At 44.4% G+C, this 16,586-nt stretch overlaps 1 protein-coding gene across 1 annotated transcript in view; it reads right to left on the bottom strand.

Moving 5' to 3' along the window:
• LOC8031306 (arylsulfatase B) overlaps positions 1-16,586 on the bottom strand; it is a 53,718-nt gene that overhangs the window by 19,529 nt on the left and 17,603 nt on the right. The window contains exons 2-4 of the mRNA XM_040210836.3: positions 10,103-10,262; positions 7,538-7,650; positions 1,850-1,960 (exon numbers count right to left, since the gene is read on the bottom strand). Coding sequence (XP_040066770.3) covers positions 1,850-1,960; positions 7,538-7,650; positions 10,103-10,262 — 384 coding nt within the window. The remainder of the gene's footprint in view (positions 1-1,849; positions 1,961-7,537; positions 7,651-10,102; positions 10,263-16,586) is intronic.

Genomic DNA, 16,586 nt, shown 5'->3' with positions numbered 1-16,586 from the left:
GGAAGAACGCATAGAAATCGACGCAGCACGGCTGATTAGAAAATAAACGCCGAGTTTGCACTTTTCGAGACTAGTCTGTCGGGAAGTTGGTAAAGCACTAAACAATTTATCAACGTTTTCATAATTTCGGATATGCGTGAAGATTTGAGAAGGGAATTTCCAAGGCAATGGCGTTTGAAGCAGACGATTTTTGTTCTCAGCGTAGATGGGCTTTTTGGGTTGGCCGGAGTGGGTCACGTGAACGTTGTGATGTAGCCTAGACGTCACCGCCTCGTCTGCTGCATGATCCCGTCCAAGCAATGTTAAAAAAAAAATAAAGTTCTTACTTGACACACAACTTACCGCAAATTATTTTAAAATGTTCCATTATTATTTCCAAAACTCTTGTTGTTTCATCATCTCCAGAATATTGAGAAAAAAAAAGTTTTTCACACGTTGTCCATGCATTTCTAACCGGAGTTGGAACCTCCGGGCGTTCGCCGCTAGTCGCCGAGAGATGACGTTCTAGATTGCGCTACTCTGCTCCGAAGGAGCCATATAGTGCTCTAGCAGCAGCGAGCGACGTTGTGGCGGCTTGACAGCTGGCGGGCGCGAGAGTGACCCGGCAAAGCCACGGTCGTTTCATTATGGATTGCACTTGGTATCGGAAATATTCAGGCTACAGCATGTAAACCAACGCTTCTGACCCATTTCAGATGGTCCGCAAAACATCGATTTCTCGCTGCGATTTGTAATAGATATGAAACTAGGTTGTAAACGTAGAAAGTGAAATTATTAGCAAATAAGCCTACCTTGCTCAAAAGAAAGAAAAACGTATTTAAGTGAATAAATTATTGAACAATTATAATTTAACATTAGAGAGACGCGCGTCTGCACAGTGAAAAGTTTCCGAAGATCGCGTTTGCTAAGGTCGGCGCTGGCGCACTCGACGCTTCCGATATCTGTCGGTGGTCGAGGCGGTCGAGGCGGTGGAGGCGCTGCATACTTTCGTGCAGCTTTCGTGTCTCATGTTGCGCTATCGTCCGGTAGCACATACAACTAGGCGAGCCCTGTCAAGACCTCGTCTGGAAATGCCGCGGCAGACAACCCGAATCCGGTTTTTCTTCTTTCTTTTTTGAACAAGGTAGGCTTTTTCGTTCATATTGTGACCCCATGCTTCCGCCGCATGGTTACACCTTTGTAATAAATCGCAGCGCGATACGTTGAGAAATCGATGTTCGCGGGCCGTCTAAAATGCCTTGGAAGCGTTAGTTTATGTGCTATAGAGCGGTCGGTAATGAGCTAGGGAGAGACTGCCTCGGCAAGGTCCATGTTGGCCCCTTCATCTTTTACACTCAGGATGACAGTAAACTCGAGTCTTCCAGAAGTATAAAGAAGCGTCCCTTTTGGGGAATGCGCGCGGCATTAATATTGCTCCTGAACAGATGAAACTGGCATTAGCCGATAAGAAGTCTAAAACCTGAATCGCGGCGAAGCAGTGACCGGTGGGCCGATGAATCCATGCACACGATTGCCTCTATTTGTTTTCTCTACCTACATCGCTAACAACAACTGAATTATGAAGAGATTTGTTTTTCAGTGTTCTTACGTTATTGGCTGTAATATAGAAACGTCTGCAACTATAAGTACATGGAAAGGCCTCCAAAAGGCCCCAGGTGTGCGTCGAATATTTCGCTAATACACATCGTTTTTGTTTTGTTTTGAAGGTCCCGTATAATGGGGGTCTATTCAGCTGCAACCTGAGTCCTTCAGGAGAATTCATTCATGAAGTCAGATTGTTATAGTTCGGTTATATTTTTAGTTCGCGTATTTTTATTCGCATGTTTTCTTACTCTTCATGTTTACTTACAGTTCCAGCGGTGTGGTTGTAGTAGTCATTTTCACCCGTATAATAGCCGAAGAAGCTGTCGAACCCTCTTTTGGGGGGCGTGTAGGGTGTCTGAAAAAATCCCAGGTGCCACTGAAAAAGAAGAGAGAATATTTATTCTTGACTATTCGTTTTCTATCGGATTATTGCCTAGGACTTTCTCCACACTTTTGTTTAAATCATTGTGCATCTATTATGATCATTTTTTATTCGGTGCTTATGCAAACTCCCTTGTTCATTTGGGATTGGATGGTGATTGAAAAGAAGAAGTGTTTGAACGTCAACGATTACATTTCTTAGTATTCCAATTGTATTTAAAATGCACCGAGCTTTGGAAGAGCGTAGGCGAAAATCAAAAATCGAAGACTCCTTAAGATATTTCACAGCAAAAGTTTGGTCAGTAAAAAAAAAAAAAAAAAAAAAATTATTACTTTCATTGGCTACAATATGAATATTCAGCTAAATGTTTCGTTTACCGTAATCATTTTGACTCGATACTATGGCAGAAGGAGCAATTTTGTTTACAGTGGAAGAGAAAGTGACAGGGAGAAAGAGCGTTTCAAATTCAGATAATAATTTTATTCAACCAACATCCTTAAATACAAAACCACAATCATCATCTCCTTCTGCTCCAGTCTCGGGTTGAAATAATTATGGTAAACTTCCAGCAGCTGGCCTGCACACTGACCGTAATTTCATTCAAAGTTTCTAGTTCTTTTTTTTCTTTTTTTATTCTTGTTGAATGCCTGTTTGACACGCCTTTTCCTCTTTGCCTCTATCTTTCTCTCTCTCTCTCTTCTACTCTTTTTGTTGATTCTCCATCTTTGGGGTGCGCCAAACTTACATAGACGCAGATTGTCTTCTCTCAACACAAAATACGTTCTATATGATTTTGCTATCTAGGGAATGATCGACATAAAACTGCGAGATAAAAATGTTACATAAAAATACAGCACAATATTGAAGTCGCCCGCTAATTTTAGCGGCCTTATGTCCCGGTATATCTGACAGACGGTACCACGTGGCGACACTATAACATATACATTCAAGAATGTTTTCAAAGAAGGAATACTCGATTTTGGTGTGTATGCACTCTCATACGTATATAATTCCCCCGAATACTTCTGCAGGACCAGTTATTGGTTTCCGGCCATTCAATCAGCCTAGCAATTGAGGGCACGCGTTATCACAGTTCGCTTATGGCCTAGCTGAAACGGCAAGAAAGGCGCCCTGTGCTTTTGGGAAGAAGATTTAATTATAAATTTAGGATGATAATGATAGTGCTCGCACACCTCGTTGGCTTAAAGAAAGATTCATTATTTTATTTTCCAAGTGTAGTGTGGGACAGCATGCATCCAGGCATTTTTGACAGGGTATGTGATGCACTCGCCGCACCCACAATGCGTTTTTCTTTAAAAACAAATTGTGGGATAAGAAAGGATATCGATACCGTGCAGCTTCCGCTGACCATGCGTTTTCAGTGCCAAAAGGTCTAGACACCTTTTTGCCATTGTGTCTGCGCGACTACCGGGCGCGACTGGCACTCCTCCTCATTGGATAAAGTAACTAAATTAAAAGCTTTATCGAGTTTTTGTCACAGTTTAACCAGTGGGAAGTTGGTCTGCTTTGAGACGGCATCTATTCCCATCTACAATGTCGTAGGTGGGAAATTTCGCCATTGGTACACTACTGCTAACCTGGGCTCTGTTACGTGAATTACGCAGTAAGATACCGCAACCGCATGCCGGTGCGATGCTCGTGCCAGCATATTGTCGAGTAATCAAATCGGTCATGATGTTCTGAGTGCATTGCGGAATCACTACGCTCGCAGAAAGGTAAAATGAATTATGAATTACATTTTTTTTTAAAGGTAAGTTTATATGTTTTTAGAGCATTCGCTTTAATGAGCTCGTGTCGCGGAAAAGTCGGCGTCGGCGTCGGTGAAACAAGGAAATCCTAGTTGGTCGATAAGTAATTAATGTGCCTTAAAGTAAAAATTCGAACAATTCTAGGGGGAGCGGGGTCGAATCCACGACGCTTTGGTTGCGAGCCAGACATGCTACCCAGTAGGCAGGCCAAATACTTTCGTTTCTCAACATAACTATAATTCACCTTTTACGTACACAGTACACAGAGGATGCCGTGTTGCAGAGCGAAAAACCATTGCAATCAGAGAAGGAAAAAATTGACAAGAAGCCTAAACCCTCTATCCAAAACGCGAATACAGAATGGGATTAGAACAACGGGAACACTGGTCACGCTGGCACGGCATGGGAACGAAAGGGCGTTTACATTTAGCTATCGCCTTCCACCCTTAAGGGCGAAGCTTAAGGGTCCCTCTGTTATATTAGTTTTTATTTCAAGCGTGTTTTTTTTTTCTTTTAAGGTATATTTCAACTATCCTTCCGAGTGTGTTTGTTGTTTTGTCTAAATTATTTTATACTCGACAGCTTAATGCGTAGGTTACGTCACTCACTAACAAAAGAAAAAGAAGGTTGCCCTAACGATGGTGACGCTTGGCTTATTTTTACCATCAAGAGTGCTTGAAACAGTTCTAAGGCTTTATTACATAATTACGTCTGATGATCACCTTGTTATTTAAATGGCTTGGAAAAAGCTTTGCTTATCTCGACACAATAAAATACTAGCAACTAAAGATAAATATTGAAATATTATGCAGACGGTTTCGATCTTTCGTAGTCCTATTATAAAAGCTATCATGTAAGCTTTCTCACAGTCCTAATAGTTATCATAACGTGAACACCGCATACCGGAAATCACAAAACTATAGTCGTCGACAGCTCATTAGACATACCACTTTCCACATTAGACATACCACTTCCACTAGTACACATACCGCTTTCCGTGTTTGCTCGCCTCCTCCTAGATTTCAGATCCTCTCCATTTTCTACATTGCCTAAGCTTGAGTCTCCTTGCAGTTTAAAAGGATTGTCCGCTCGAAACTGGAAGTACTCATGTTTTTGCGCTCGTTAAGTTGAGCGAGCCTTAATATAGAACACGTCTTTATTCTGATATACGATCTCCACTTCTTAATTAAACGTTCATGAGCGTATGTACGAAACCGCACCCCGAATTTCGCCAGTGTCGATGGCTGACATTCATAGCTGCTGCGTGACGTCACAAGACCCCAAACAATTGTCGGATAGTCGGTATAACAAGCGTTGGACGATGCATGTCTTGTATTTTGTTTCCAATTAAATAGTCTCCTAGGCTGTACCATACTGAAATACGTTTTTTTTAATGCAGTTCCCAAGCGTATAAAAAAAAGTCCCGCCCTTTAGCAGGATATTACACGAAAGCAGCCATAAGCTTCGAGCAAATGTATGCCGTTTCGCGCAAACACCACTGCGACGGCCACCGATCGAACTAGGAGCGCTTGCAAAGCAAAGGATGGAGATTTTGCCTTTGAAGCGGCACCTAGGTATACAAAGCTACATCTGGATACACATATCGGCGTATCCACTGGATCGGTGATGAGGCTGCGGGTCTGAGGGGATACCCCCGGGTCGAAGGCCAACAGCGAATCGTTCATATGGTTGTGGCCACTTGACTAGGACGAGCTTGGTGAACCGTAGCCACGCTCCATTTTCACACGCGGGTCAAGCAAAATCGTACTGCACGAGTGCTAAATACAAGTTTTGGCATCCTTTCCAGATGGCCTAGCTTTGGTCTTGGTTTCACCGCATAATCAAACCGATTGGTCTGATTTGGGTGAGGAGTGAGTGGACGTAGTTGAATATCGTTGTCACAACCTCACACCACAGCTTGCAAACCTTCTGCCTGCTTAGAGCTCAGCTCGTAGCTCTCTTCTGTAAAGGGATTGCTGCATAAGCGGAATCTTGATCTTGACGGGAACCCAGTCCCTACGCACGGCGACAATCAATTTTACTCGGGACTGCACGTCTCGCGGAACAGTGTGGAACGTCACGTCTCGGCTCGCATGTACTGCCCGGTTGTTCTGGCACCAAACCGCGCAACAAAAGTTTTTCCCATCCACGAAACAAGTATAACGCAACAACAAAAACGAAGCATACTGCGGCGGTCACTCGCAACAAGCGACGAGACGGAAATTCTCGCTTTGTGTTGTGTGACATCAGAGCTTCAATGTTGCCAACGAAAGCAGCGTTTACGCTAGGATTCGGTTGGAGCAGTATAAATTCAATTACTCATTGCAGAGGGGCATACCAAATTCAGATACGATGCGGCTCGAGGCAATAGCAATGAAATTCTATTGTTTTCTCGAATACAAAATTTGACCGGACAATCCCCTCAAGAGAAGGGAACGCTAAGAGGATGATATTCCGTGAAGAAAACCGAGGTTGTACGTCGGCTTTAAAAAAGCTTAGGGCGTTCGTGCGTCCCAAGCATTTTCCTATCGATTCTCAGCAAATGAAACTGAGGCTTTACCTAATAAGAACATCGAAGAGCAAATCACAATGCCAGAAGAATAGACATAATGAGTCGCACCCTGTGTTTCTTAAATTTTCAGCGTCTATGGTACAGTAAAAAGATACCCGATGAAGTTTTTTGATGAATTGTACACGGCGACGGAGGAGGAAAGTGGGATTTGATAGATAGAGGCACAAACGCGCTTTTTTTAAGTAGTAGCTTTATAGGGTCAACAGCCTCGTGAGCCGCGTGAGCACGAAATATGCAGGTCGATAATTCAGTCCCCGCTAAACGATCTTGAGAAAAAAAGAAAAAAGGAATGGCAACTGGTGCCAGAGAACGATCCCCGGTCACCGGTGTGCAAGCCGAGTCCGCTGCTGACTGAGCTATGGTTTTTTTTTTTTTTTTTTTTCGCTTTTGTGGAGGAGCTACGGACCCAACGCGCAGGAACGGGAGGAGCAGAAGCAGGTGGTGTGAGAAAGCGCGCGGAGCGGAGACGAGTGGAATTCACAAGAAGGAGAGAGTTAGGAAGAGCTGGCAGCTGGTGTAGAAAGAGCGCGCGGAACAAAGAGTGGAAAGGACAGGAAATCGCGCTTTCCCCTTTCTTGGTAACATGGAAAATTCAACGAAAGGCTTTGAATCCAGGTGGTGCTGAATGGAAGCGCGCGGTGCGTAAAAAAGAAACAATGGTGGAACGTAATCAGTCTTCATACAAAACCCACCACTAGTCACCACACGAACTAAAAGCACCACACGCCCAATAAAGCTACCGCCTTTACACGTATTTGGCAGAATGAATGACCAACCATGAAGCCCATATTTTTCTCAACGTTCTAACTTTCGAGTTTATTATTTATCTTACAACAATATTGAAATAAGTACATAAAAATAAAATGAAGTTAACTCAGCATTACCATTTATTTTCACCACGAAGTAGGGCCCCTTTGCTACCTCCCACCAGGAGAAACTCTTTACAAGTGGTTATGTTCTTCCAAATAATTGAGAAATAATATTTCTATGAAAAGTATCTCGTGACAGAAGGTACCAATACTAATGAACGTTTATTTAATTTTTTTTTTCTAGAGAAGACTTGATCCAATTGAGAACGGGATGATCCGTGTGATTTAAATGGCAATTTAACTCGCGATTGAAATACTATAAATCTTTTTTTTTTTTGCTATCTTCAGCATAAACGGAAGCTTTCAAGGGTACAGGCATTCACTCGCAAAATAACAAATATTGATTGTTACTCCGTATTACCTTGCCAATCATGTTGACTTGGTAGCCTAAATCTTTGAAATGCTGCGGCATGATCTTCAATTCCAGTGGCAGGCCCCAGGGTGCAGCGTCCCGAATAACCTCAGCCTGCATGCCTGAAAGAATCCGAAAAAGTAACTTCTGTTCAATTAATTTATGTATTTTATTAAAGCATGAAATGCTTTTTAACCCCACCCCTATCTCAAAATTTAGTCCGTCCGTACATTTTAAGCCAAATTTAGCGGGGAAATTGTCGTCACTGTGACGTCACTTTACATCACGTGGCCTATACACCTTGGGAAAATCTACGGCACGTAACCCATACGTCAACTCAGTCTCCCTGCTAAATTTAGCGGGAAGATTTACGTCTCGTGGCCAAAACATCAATTCAGTTTCCACACTAAATTTAGCGGTAAATTGACGTCACGTGACATATATACCAATTCAGTTTCTATACTAAATTTAGCGGGGAAATATAAGTTACGTGACACATCAATTCCCTGCATTGCATTTCATGCATTATAGAATTTAGAAGGTAAAGGTCGCAGACACTTATTTTTTCCAAATACATTCGCTTTATTGATACAAATAATGTACATTCCTAAGGTCTCGATGCGATGTTTATCAAACTTGATCAGCAAAGCTTTACAACGGAAGGGGAGGATGCAACAGACCTATTGCTAAATTACCCAAGCATCAAGGAGAATGCAGGGATTGGTGTTCCACGCGCCGCACGTGCTGGCCTCAGCAGTAATAATTTTTCTAAACCAAATGCCTAAAACAAATTGCATCTTGCACGCGCGTACGTCGCTGCTTTATTTTGGTTATTTATTTTGAATATTTTATGCAGAGAAGGCGTGCGCGTGTGGCGCATGGAACACAAAATCCTATCATCCACTTGGATGTTTGGATAATTTAACACTAGGTCGACTGGCGGGCAGTTGTTGTGCAGGACTTAAAACACGATCGAAGGTCCACAAGTGAAACTGTCTCACGATGTGATCGGTACCCGAACCACAGGGTCCCTAAACTCGTCACACACAAAGTTGGGGGTGACGGTAGGTGGGGGCGAGATGTGTCCTTTTCGGAATCCTTAAGCAGCGGTCACGCTGTTCATACAGCACACAAATGACTTGGTGTGTGCTGCAGATTTGATGCAGAGTCATCTGCGTACACGCCTCAAGCATCATCGAATTAAGCGGGTTTGCTTCGTACATGCTTCGAACAAGTTCGAATTAGGCGGGTTCACTTCGTACATGCTTCCAACATGGCTACGGAACGGTTCGTGTATGAGTGATATGACAGGCTTCTCGTGCAAGGAGGAAACACGTCTCAGTCAGTGTCTGCAGACTTTCTTTTGTATGACATCTTGGATGTATATGACAACGGCTTAACGATGCCACGAGGGCAAAACTGTGTCCTTTCATATATTCTTTTTTCGCCAAAAAAAAACTGCGATACGATTTGCATGTCTATATTACTGTTGGCCATCTTCGTTGGCTAAGCCAAATAAAACGATTTCAAATCTACTTGTCGTTTCGAGCGTATCACGGTGCGGCGTATGTACCGGGGATTTTTGATACGGTACGTGAGAACGCCGTTTGAAGACTCGCTTCACTGCCCACAGACGGCACAGCACGAACGAAACTGAGGTAATTAAGTAGCTGGTAAACGAGGGGCTCACTTATTCCCCTCATTCGGTAGCTTTTTAAATCGCTGCCCAAACGCAGCTTAATAAAAACTCTTCTGGCTTGGACATTCCGTCAAATGCATGCAGTGAAGAAGCTGTAGCACTTGACGTGTCCTTGGAACAGCAGCAATTTGAAATGCCCCTGCGTCGAAGGGATTATGTAGTATGTACGCAGCTGCTACCCGACCACGTTCGCCATTCCTGCGTAGCAGAGGATGAGGGGACAGAGAAAGTGTTATAGTCCGTCGCAACTCAAGAAGGTAGGGCGAGGGAGAGGAAGACCGTGGAGCAGGAAGCACGTGGAACGCTGGAGAGAAGAGGGGGAAACCTTTTTCTCTCTCCAGCTTTGTATCCGTTTCCTCCTCCCCGCTCTCCCTTCCCCTTGCCCTACCTTCGTCCTACCCTTCTACAAGTTTCTACAGAACTAGTAGAAATAGAGGGCGCCATAAGAAAGAGGATGGGGAAAATAGTAAGGGTTAAAACAATTTGAGTACTTCCAAAAGTAATAAGATTACTGTTACGATTACTTCCCAATATATGTAATCTAGTGATTGCAAAATTACTCCATAAAGTAATTGATTACAAGTAATTTGATTACTTCTACTGCGTGACGTACAAGTCTGTATAAAAAAAAAACAGCTGCACTTCGCTACTGACAATCTTTCCCGTGGCCTCGCTGCGGTGCGACCAACTTCAACACGAGCGAGCAAGGTCCGTGCAAGGTTCTCGTGCGAAGCTGTCACTTTAAAACGAAACCGACGTTATCACAATGCCAATAAACGAAATCTTGTTTCTTCCTTTTTTTCCAGGAAAAGAAACGTCCCGTGTCCTGGGAGCCACGCGCCCGCGGCTACGCAAATCGAAGACATTCACTGTACCCGTGTGAATTGGATAAAACCCCGTCATCAGGGCTGATCTGGATGGGGTGCAGAGCGGCAGCGAGTAGTAGTTGTTGAGAATGACACCGTCTCCCGCCAGGACGTCGATATTTGGTGTCGGTATTTGTGTGGATCCATGGAAACTGATGTCTCCCCATCCCTGGAACACACAAAAAGAACAACAACAAGAATTAATTTCCAAAGTTTATATTACAGGCTCATATATCGCCAGGAATGTCGGAATAAAGTAGAAAGAAACTTGTTTTAGGGAGAACTTACGCCTAAAACAGAGGAGGATAAATGCCCGTTCATAGGCTTTCGTTTGCTTACTATCAGGTTCTTGCGACCGTTTACTACGAGATAGCACGCTGGCACGCTAGCGCCATCTATGAGGTGACCCTGCAATTGTATTTTACTAAAGCAAAGGCTTTCCGGTATTTGCGAGACCGTGTGTGCGTACTATCTATACTGCGTCTCATCCTACGATGGACTAAAGGCCAAAACCACGGGCCGCAAGGTCCAATCACGTTGCAAGCTAAAATATGACACGCTTAGCATTGGTTAGGGGTGAACGAATGATCCTCCGAATCCAAAAGCGCTGCATCATTTTTATAGCTTCGACACTGCAAATAGCCCGTGTGACATAGCTTTCTTTGCAATGTAAAATTGTTGAGTCAGTGCTATTCAATCCAAACTACCGTCCGCCCCTCCCCATAAGCGATTCGAGACGCGGGTGCCGATACGCGCATCGAAGCGAAATACCACGCAACTTGGAAGTGGCTCGTGATTGGATCTGGCAGTCCGTAGCTTCTGCCTTTAGCCCATCGTAGGGTGAGACGAAGTATATACAAAATGGTCGTTTACATCATCGTCTAAATGTTTCGAGCAAAACAAAAATCAACGATTCGCGAAAAATAACACGAAAAAACTATCAAATATAAGGCATGCCCTGTGTTTGTTTATTACTCGATAGATGGCGCACAATGTGTACTCTCGTCGTATATTTTAAGAGGTTTTAAGGACACGGTCGTAAGCAGACGCGAGTCTGTGAGAGAGCCTTAATTCGTTGTGGACGTCGATGTCGGCTTGGCAGCAGGATAGAACGCTAGCACGGAATCCACCGTACGCTGCCGATTAGGGCTCCTTTCAGGCTCACTTTGTTGTCGGGAATGTTCTGGACAAGAGTGCGGACTCAATCGTTCCAGGGAGGCTATAAAGGAAGTCTCGGTTCCTCCCGTGTCCTGCAAATGAACTGTGGCGTCAACCGCACACAGTAACACTGCCGTGATTAAATTTAGTTGACATATCCTGCAAGCTTAGCGGACCGAGCCATATGACACTTTGACGTCACGCGGCTCCTGGACCTAGCGTGGCACTAAATTACGTTAAACATTTAGCGGGAAATTTCTTCTCTACATTAAGCGGGAATATCGTGACGCTATACGATATGACGTGAAGAAGACGTCACAATGTCGCGACACGGATTCCCCAATAACTATAGAGGAGACGTTTTCCCGCTTTATTTATCCCGTTATGATGTTTGTTGCGGAAACCAAAGCAAAGGATCCGCGCGCGAATCTTCGACAGTAACGGCTATCGCCGTGAGAAGGGTAAAAAGAGAAAGAAGTCTTTGGAAGGAAGCAAACCCTGTTTGCCCCGTGCGAGCCAAAGTGCGCTGCCCACGCGGCCAGCTCGGGCGCGCATGCAGCTATGACACCATACTCACTTCACTCTGAAGCCGAGACTAGAAGCTCCTCCTTTCACGCGAGCTTTCTGCCCTTGCTAACACAAGTGTGAACGCCCAGGCACGAGCCATAAAGCGCTGTGGAAGCCAGCGAGCTCGCGCTGAAGGCGAAGTTTCTTATCTCAGCTGAAGGGTGAAGGGAATAAAGGGCAATTATGCGTTAACTCCTAAAACCTCAGGTAGTATTTCACAAGTAGCATGGCATAAAAACGCCCGGATGGCACAATCTTGGCAATCTTATAGTGTTCTAAGTAGGGTCTCATGTGGTTTTACTCCAAGGCATTTGATTGTGCCAAAGTACAATTCTTTGGCGTTTGTATTTTTTTTTCGTCCGGCAACACAATTACCAAAGCACCAGACTTAAGAGGGCGCGGTGCCTCTATTTATTCGTCCGTTTCAGCCACCAGATGGCGCGCGGCTCGTAACGTGGTTGAACGCGCAACTTCTAGATAGTGCCAGTATCGAAGTGTGAAAAGGCCCCCGTTATCCGCTGCGTGAAATAGATCCCCGAAATGTGCCGTGTTTTCCCGGCGGAGAAAGTTTCTTCCTCCCTCGCGCTCTTGGTATGTCTGTGGTCAGTCAGCTCAGTGTGCATTGCATCGGACGTCAGTGATAATACGCGCGGTGGCCGAGTCCGGCCTCTGCGCTGTGTGATGCAGTGGGTGGCGCTCGTTTCTGTTCGGAGGTAAGAATAAAAATGTCGGTCCCCTTTCTTACGGCGCTCGTTTCTAGAACTTGTTTTCCTTTTTTTTTTTTTAATCTCAAGTGACCTACAGTACCGCCTCTTCGAAATCGTCCTTTGCGGCGAGCGATTGAGAGTCAGGTTAGCGTTTTATTTTGGTAAGCACTGCACGTTCAATGAAGACCTCGGGCGGCGATGTAATTATGTATTGCTTCCCAAAGTGTGTCCAAGGTGTGCAGTGACAATTGGAAATGATATTAAAGGCGTGCGACCGTCGGTTGGTAAAATACGTGCGTTAGATTCACTTATTCAGTCTAATCATTTTTGCCAATGTCTTTTATCTGTTTCGACAAATGACATGGTCGAGTCTTTTGATAACCTTAGCTAGATGGACGTACGGAGTGTCCGCGCTTTAAAACAAATTGCTTCATTTATGTGAATAAATAGCTGTTTTCTCTTTTCCGTGCTCGGTGATATGCAAAAATCGCTTAGATGTTATGGTAGCGTAGTGTGGCGGCGTTTCGCACGCTGAATCTGTATTGCATTCGCTGTGCACAGTATGTGTTCAGATGGAATGTGTCAAATCGTATATCCGATCGATATGATGGATTTACTTTGCTACACTGCTAATTATATTTTCCTAATTTAAACTGGTCCGTCCCTGATCTAAGCTATGTTCGATTTCGAGGGTGCAGCCAGCCTTAGTGTCGTAACAGCCGTAATGCGCAGAAATAAATTAGTACCATCAAAGAAAAACAAAGGGATACGAGGCGGCTCGGTGTTATAGAAGTAATGAGTATAAGAATGATGCCATCGTACGCTTTTTTCTTGTTGAACGCTTCGCATCGCTGGTAAACGCTCAAGGTACCAGCGAAGACAACGAGCTGGCTTGAAATTTCGGAAAACGAGCCTCACTTTCATCATGCGCTTTCATTTCGATATGGCGCAAATTGCGCGCGAAATAGTGACAGGAAAGGCAACAAAATTTAGATGTTAGGTCTGGAACGCCACCAGACTCAGCCGTGTTGGGAGCATCCCTCGCGAGTCAATACGTCAAAGTTATTGCGCGTCGAACTGTACGTGTGAGTTACCCCTTTCAGCGAAATCTTGATTTCGCAAAACTAAATAGTTGGGCTCAGTACTTGGGAGCCACGATCGAGAAATAAATGAAAGTTGATTTTGTAGGACAATCGCGACGTGGAGACCCATAAAAGAGAGTCCCGATAAAAAGAGAGCTCCGCCTTCCCCTTCTCTTCAAGTGCTTGGGTTACGCTCTCAATCCTGCACCTTTGGTAACACTGCAAGCACCTAAAATCGCCTCCTTCTCTGAAAAACATGGTCGCCTTCAGAATTGAGGGGTGCTACGCGAAAGCAAGCGACATGTCACGGGAACGAAGGCGAGGTGCTCTGGGCTTTGAAAACTCACCTGATCGCAAAAACCACAACGTTTTTTTTTCTGTTTTCGTTGTTTTTTATTGAAATAGTTTCCTTTTTTTTTCGTCCCCATCAGCGTAAAGATTACCATAAACTAAAAAAAAAAAAAAAAAATAGTGGGCTTACAACGACAACGCACCCACTGGGATCCGAGTCAAGGCAAGAACGACTAAAGGCTCGTTCACATTCTTGTAACCGAGTATGACGGAGAGAGACCAGACCGGTTTTTAAGCTTCTTGCGACCTCTTAGGACCGGATGCGCTACAGCGGAGCTGGTCCTAAGAGATCGCAAGAGGCTTAAATACCGGTCTGGTCTCTCTGGGTCGTACTCGGTTAAAAGAGTGTGAACGGACCTTAACTACTAAAAGGCAAAAGAAAGTCATGTTCCAATACATAGACAGAACGCATCCATCCAGTGAAACGAATCCCGCGCTTGTTCTGACAGTCTCGTTGTGCGTCTGTCAAAAACTACAAAGTAGGAAGGCAATCAGCGCCTACACCCCCCCCCCCCCCTCCCCCCTTAAAAAAAAAAAAAAAAAAAGAGAAGAAAGAAAGATTTTTTGGTCGCCCAAGCAATGACCTTGAAGGGTATGCGATTGTACCACGTACGTCCCCGCGGCAGCTCCCCTGTCTCAAATGCCGCGGCCCGTTTCTCCCAAGTACCCATCTTATCTTCCCGAGTATCAACTCCGCAGTGATTCTGAATCATTCCAATGCTTTCCAACGTTGCAAATCTGTTAGACGAATATTTGCATACAAGTATACACTGTTAGCAGAACTATCTACACCGCTAAAATTCAAAAGCGCTGTGTTGGATTCGGGAACTCGTGTAGGTTTAGCTCATTGTTGGAACATCCTTATTCGCTCGACGAACTCCACAAAACTTGTAAATATTACAATGAAATTTCCAGAGAACGATAGTGGTCGTCGGGATTTCAGGTGACCGGACAGGTCGCAAATATTGGTTCATTAAATTTTTTATTTCATAATCACAATCGTATCATCAAGGGCACGCCATTTCCTCATCACTTCTTCTACGAACAGAGTTGCTGTATTCGTAGCATACGTAGACGGAAACGGTTGAGTCTGTGCCCAAATAATATCTTCTTTTGAAGGTACTGCGCAGCGATTACACACAATGCCTCTAACATCAACATGCTGCTCCACATGTGTATTCACAAGATGGAATACATCGTTCTCCCAACTCGTTGAAATGGGCATGAAAGTGCGTAACCGCCACTTCGTTGAAGTTCTACTTAGAGGTGAAGTGTTTACCGTAAAAAAAATCATGAAAATTAATTTTTTTCCGTTTCATTACAAAACTGGGCTCACTTCAAAAAAAAAAATTTTCCATATCCTCTCCACGGCGCTTTTACGTCGGTACTTTCGTGTTAGAAAACATCACATAATGTGCGAGAAAAACGGTACGATCGATGCTGCATAGCCTCTTTTTTATGGACATTAAAAAAACGTAGTTGGCTTCCCTTCGTACAGCATGTTTTAGCATGGAAGTTCCTATTTAATTATGATGTCTTCACTTCCTTAAAAAAATATACAGTTATTTAAATTACCAAATTACAAAAACGTCGAAATTCCGTAATTGCTTTTCGTTGGGACAACATGACGACAGCGACATTTGCGTTCGCTTGTGCTCTTCGCCAGCATTTTTACGATGAATCACCAGGACCGCGACAGGCAACAGCATGACACTCCAGCTTCTGTGACGTCATTTTTTGCCACTGCGAGACCACTTTTGATGCATGGGCGGGATAGGACGCTAAACACACCAGTCGGAAACGCGCTCCAGGTGCCATAGGACTGCTCCTAAAAGTAGCTGCCACGTGCTTTGTTCCGCGACTTTGATTCCCTCACAGCAGCTCTAACTGAGGTTTGCCAAATTACGGTGAAACGGAGTGAAGACAAAACAGACAGGAAACGAGCTGCGAGCATACGCTTGTCAAACTTCCAACAAAGAGGATTAGTTTCTCCCCAAGCTGGACGACATTTATCGGTCATCTTTAGAGCAATGACGCCCAAAATTACGCCTACTCAACAAGATTTCTTTTCTCGCATGTTTGTGATTTTTTCAACGCCTTGCAAGCAAACGGCCGCGGCTGCACGCCCACGCCCCTCACAAAAACTATGTATGGACACTTCTAGGACGTTCTATAGAGCAGCGTCCATAGGCAGAACAAAAGACATCTATAGGCAGACCACGACCTCTGTTGCCTCCGTGAAGTCGTCCTATGGCTGCCTTATAGAATATTGGCCAACGGACGTTTTTTTGGACGTCCTATTCTATGGATGATGTGTTGTCGTCCTATACCCTCTCTATGGTAAGACGCCATATAGAATCCATAGGGACTCTATAGGGAGTCTACACAGGGTCTTTACGGTGTCTATAGGGTGCCTGCAGAAAACCCATACGAAGTCTACAAGGAGTCCCTAGGGAGTCCACAGGGAAGCCATACAAGGTCTACACAGGGTCCTCATGGGGTCTGCAGAGAAGCCATACAAGGTTTACAGGGAGTCCCTACAGGGTCCGCAGAAAAGCCACTTTGTCTGCAGGGGCTCTGCCACGGGGTCCGCACCGACCATCGTTTCTAGAGCAAGTCTGTTGGGAA

The sequence above is a fragment of the Ixodes scapularis genome, unplaced genomic scaffold, assembly GCF_016920785.2.
Source record: "Ixodes scapularis isolate PalLabHiFi unplaced genomic scaffold, ASM1692078v2 PGA_scaffold0__279_contigs__length_252992795, whole genome shotgun sequence".
Classification (NCBI taxonomy): Eukaryota; Metazoa; Arthropoda; class Arachnida; order Ixodida; family Ixodidae; genus Ixodes; species Ixodes scapularis.
The sequence above is the reverse complement of the archived record's forward strand: the minus strand, read 5'-3'. Positions and strand labels throughout refer to the sequence as shown.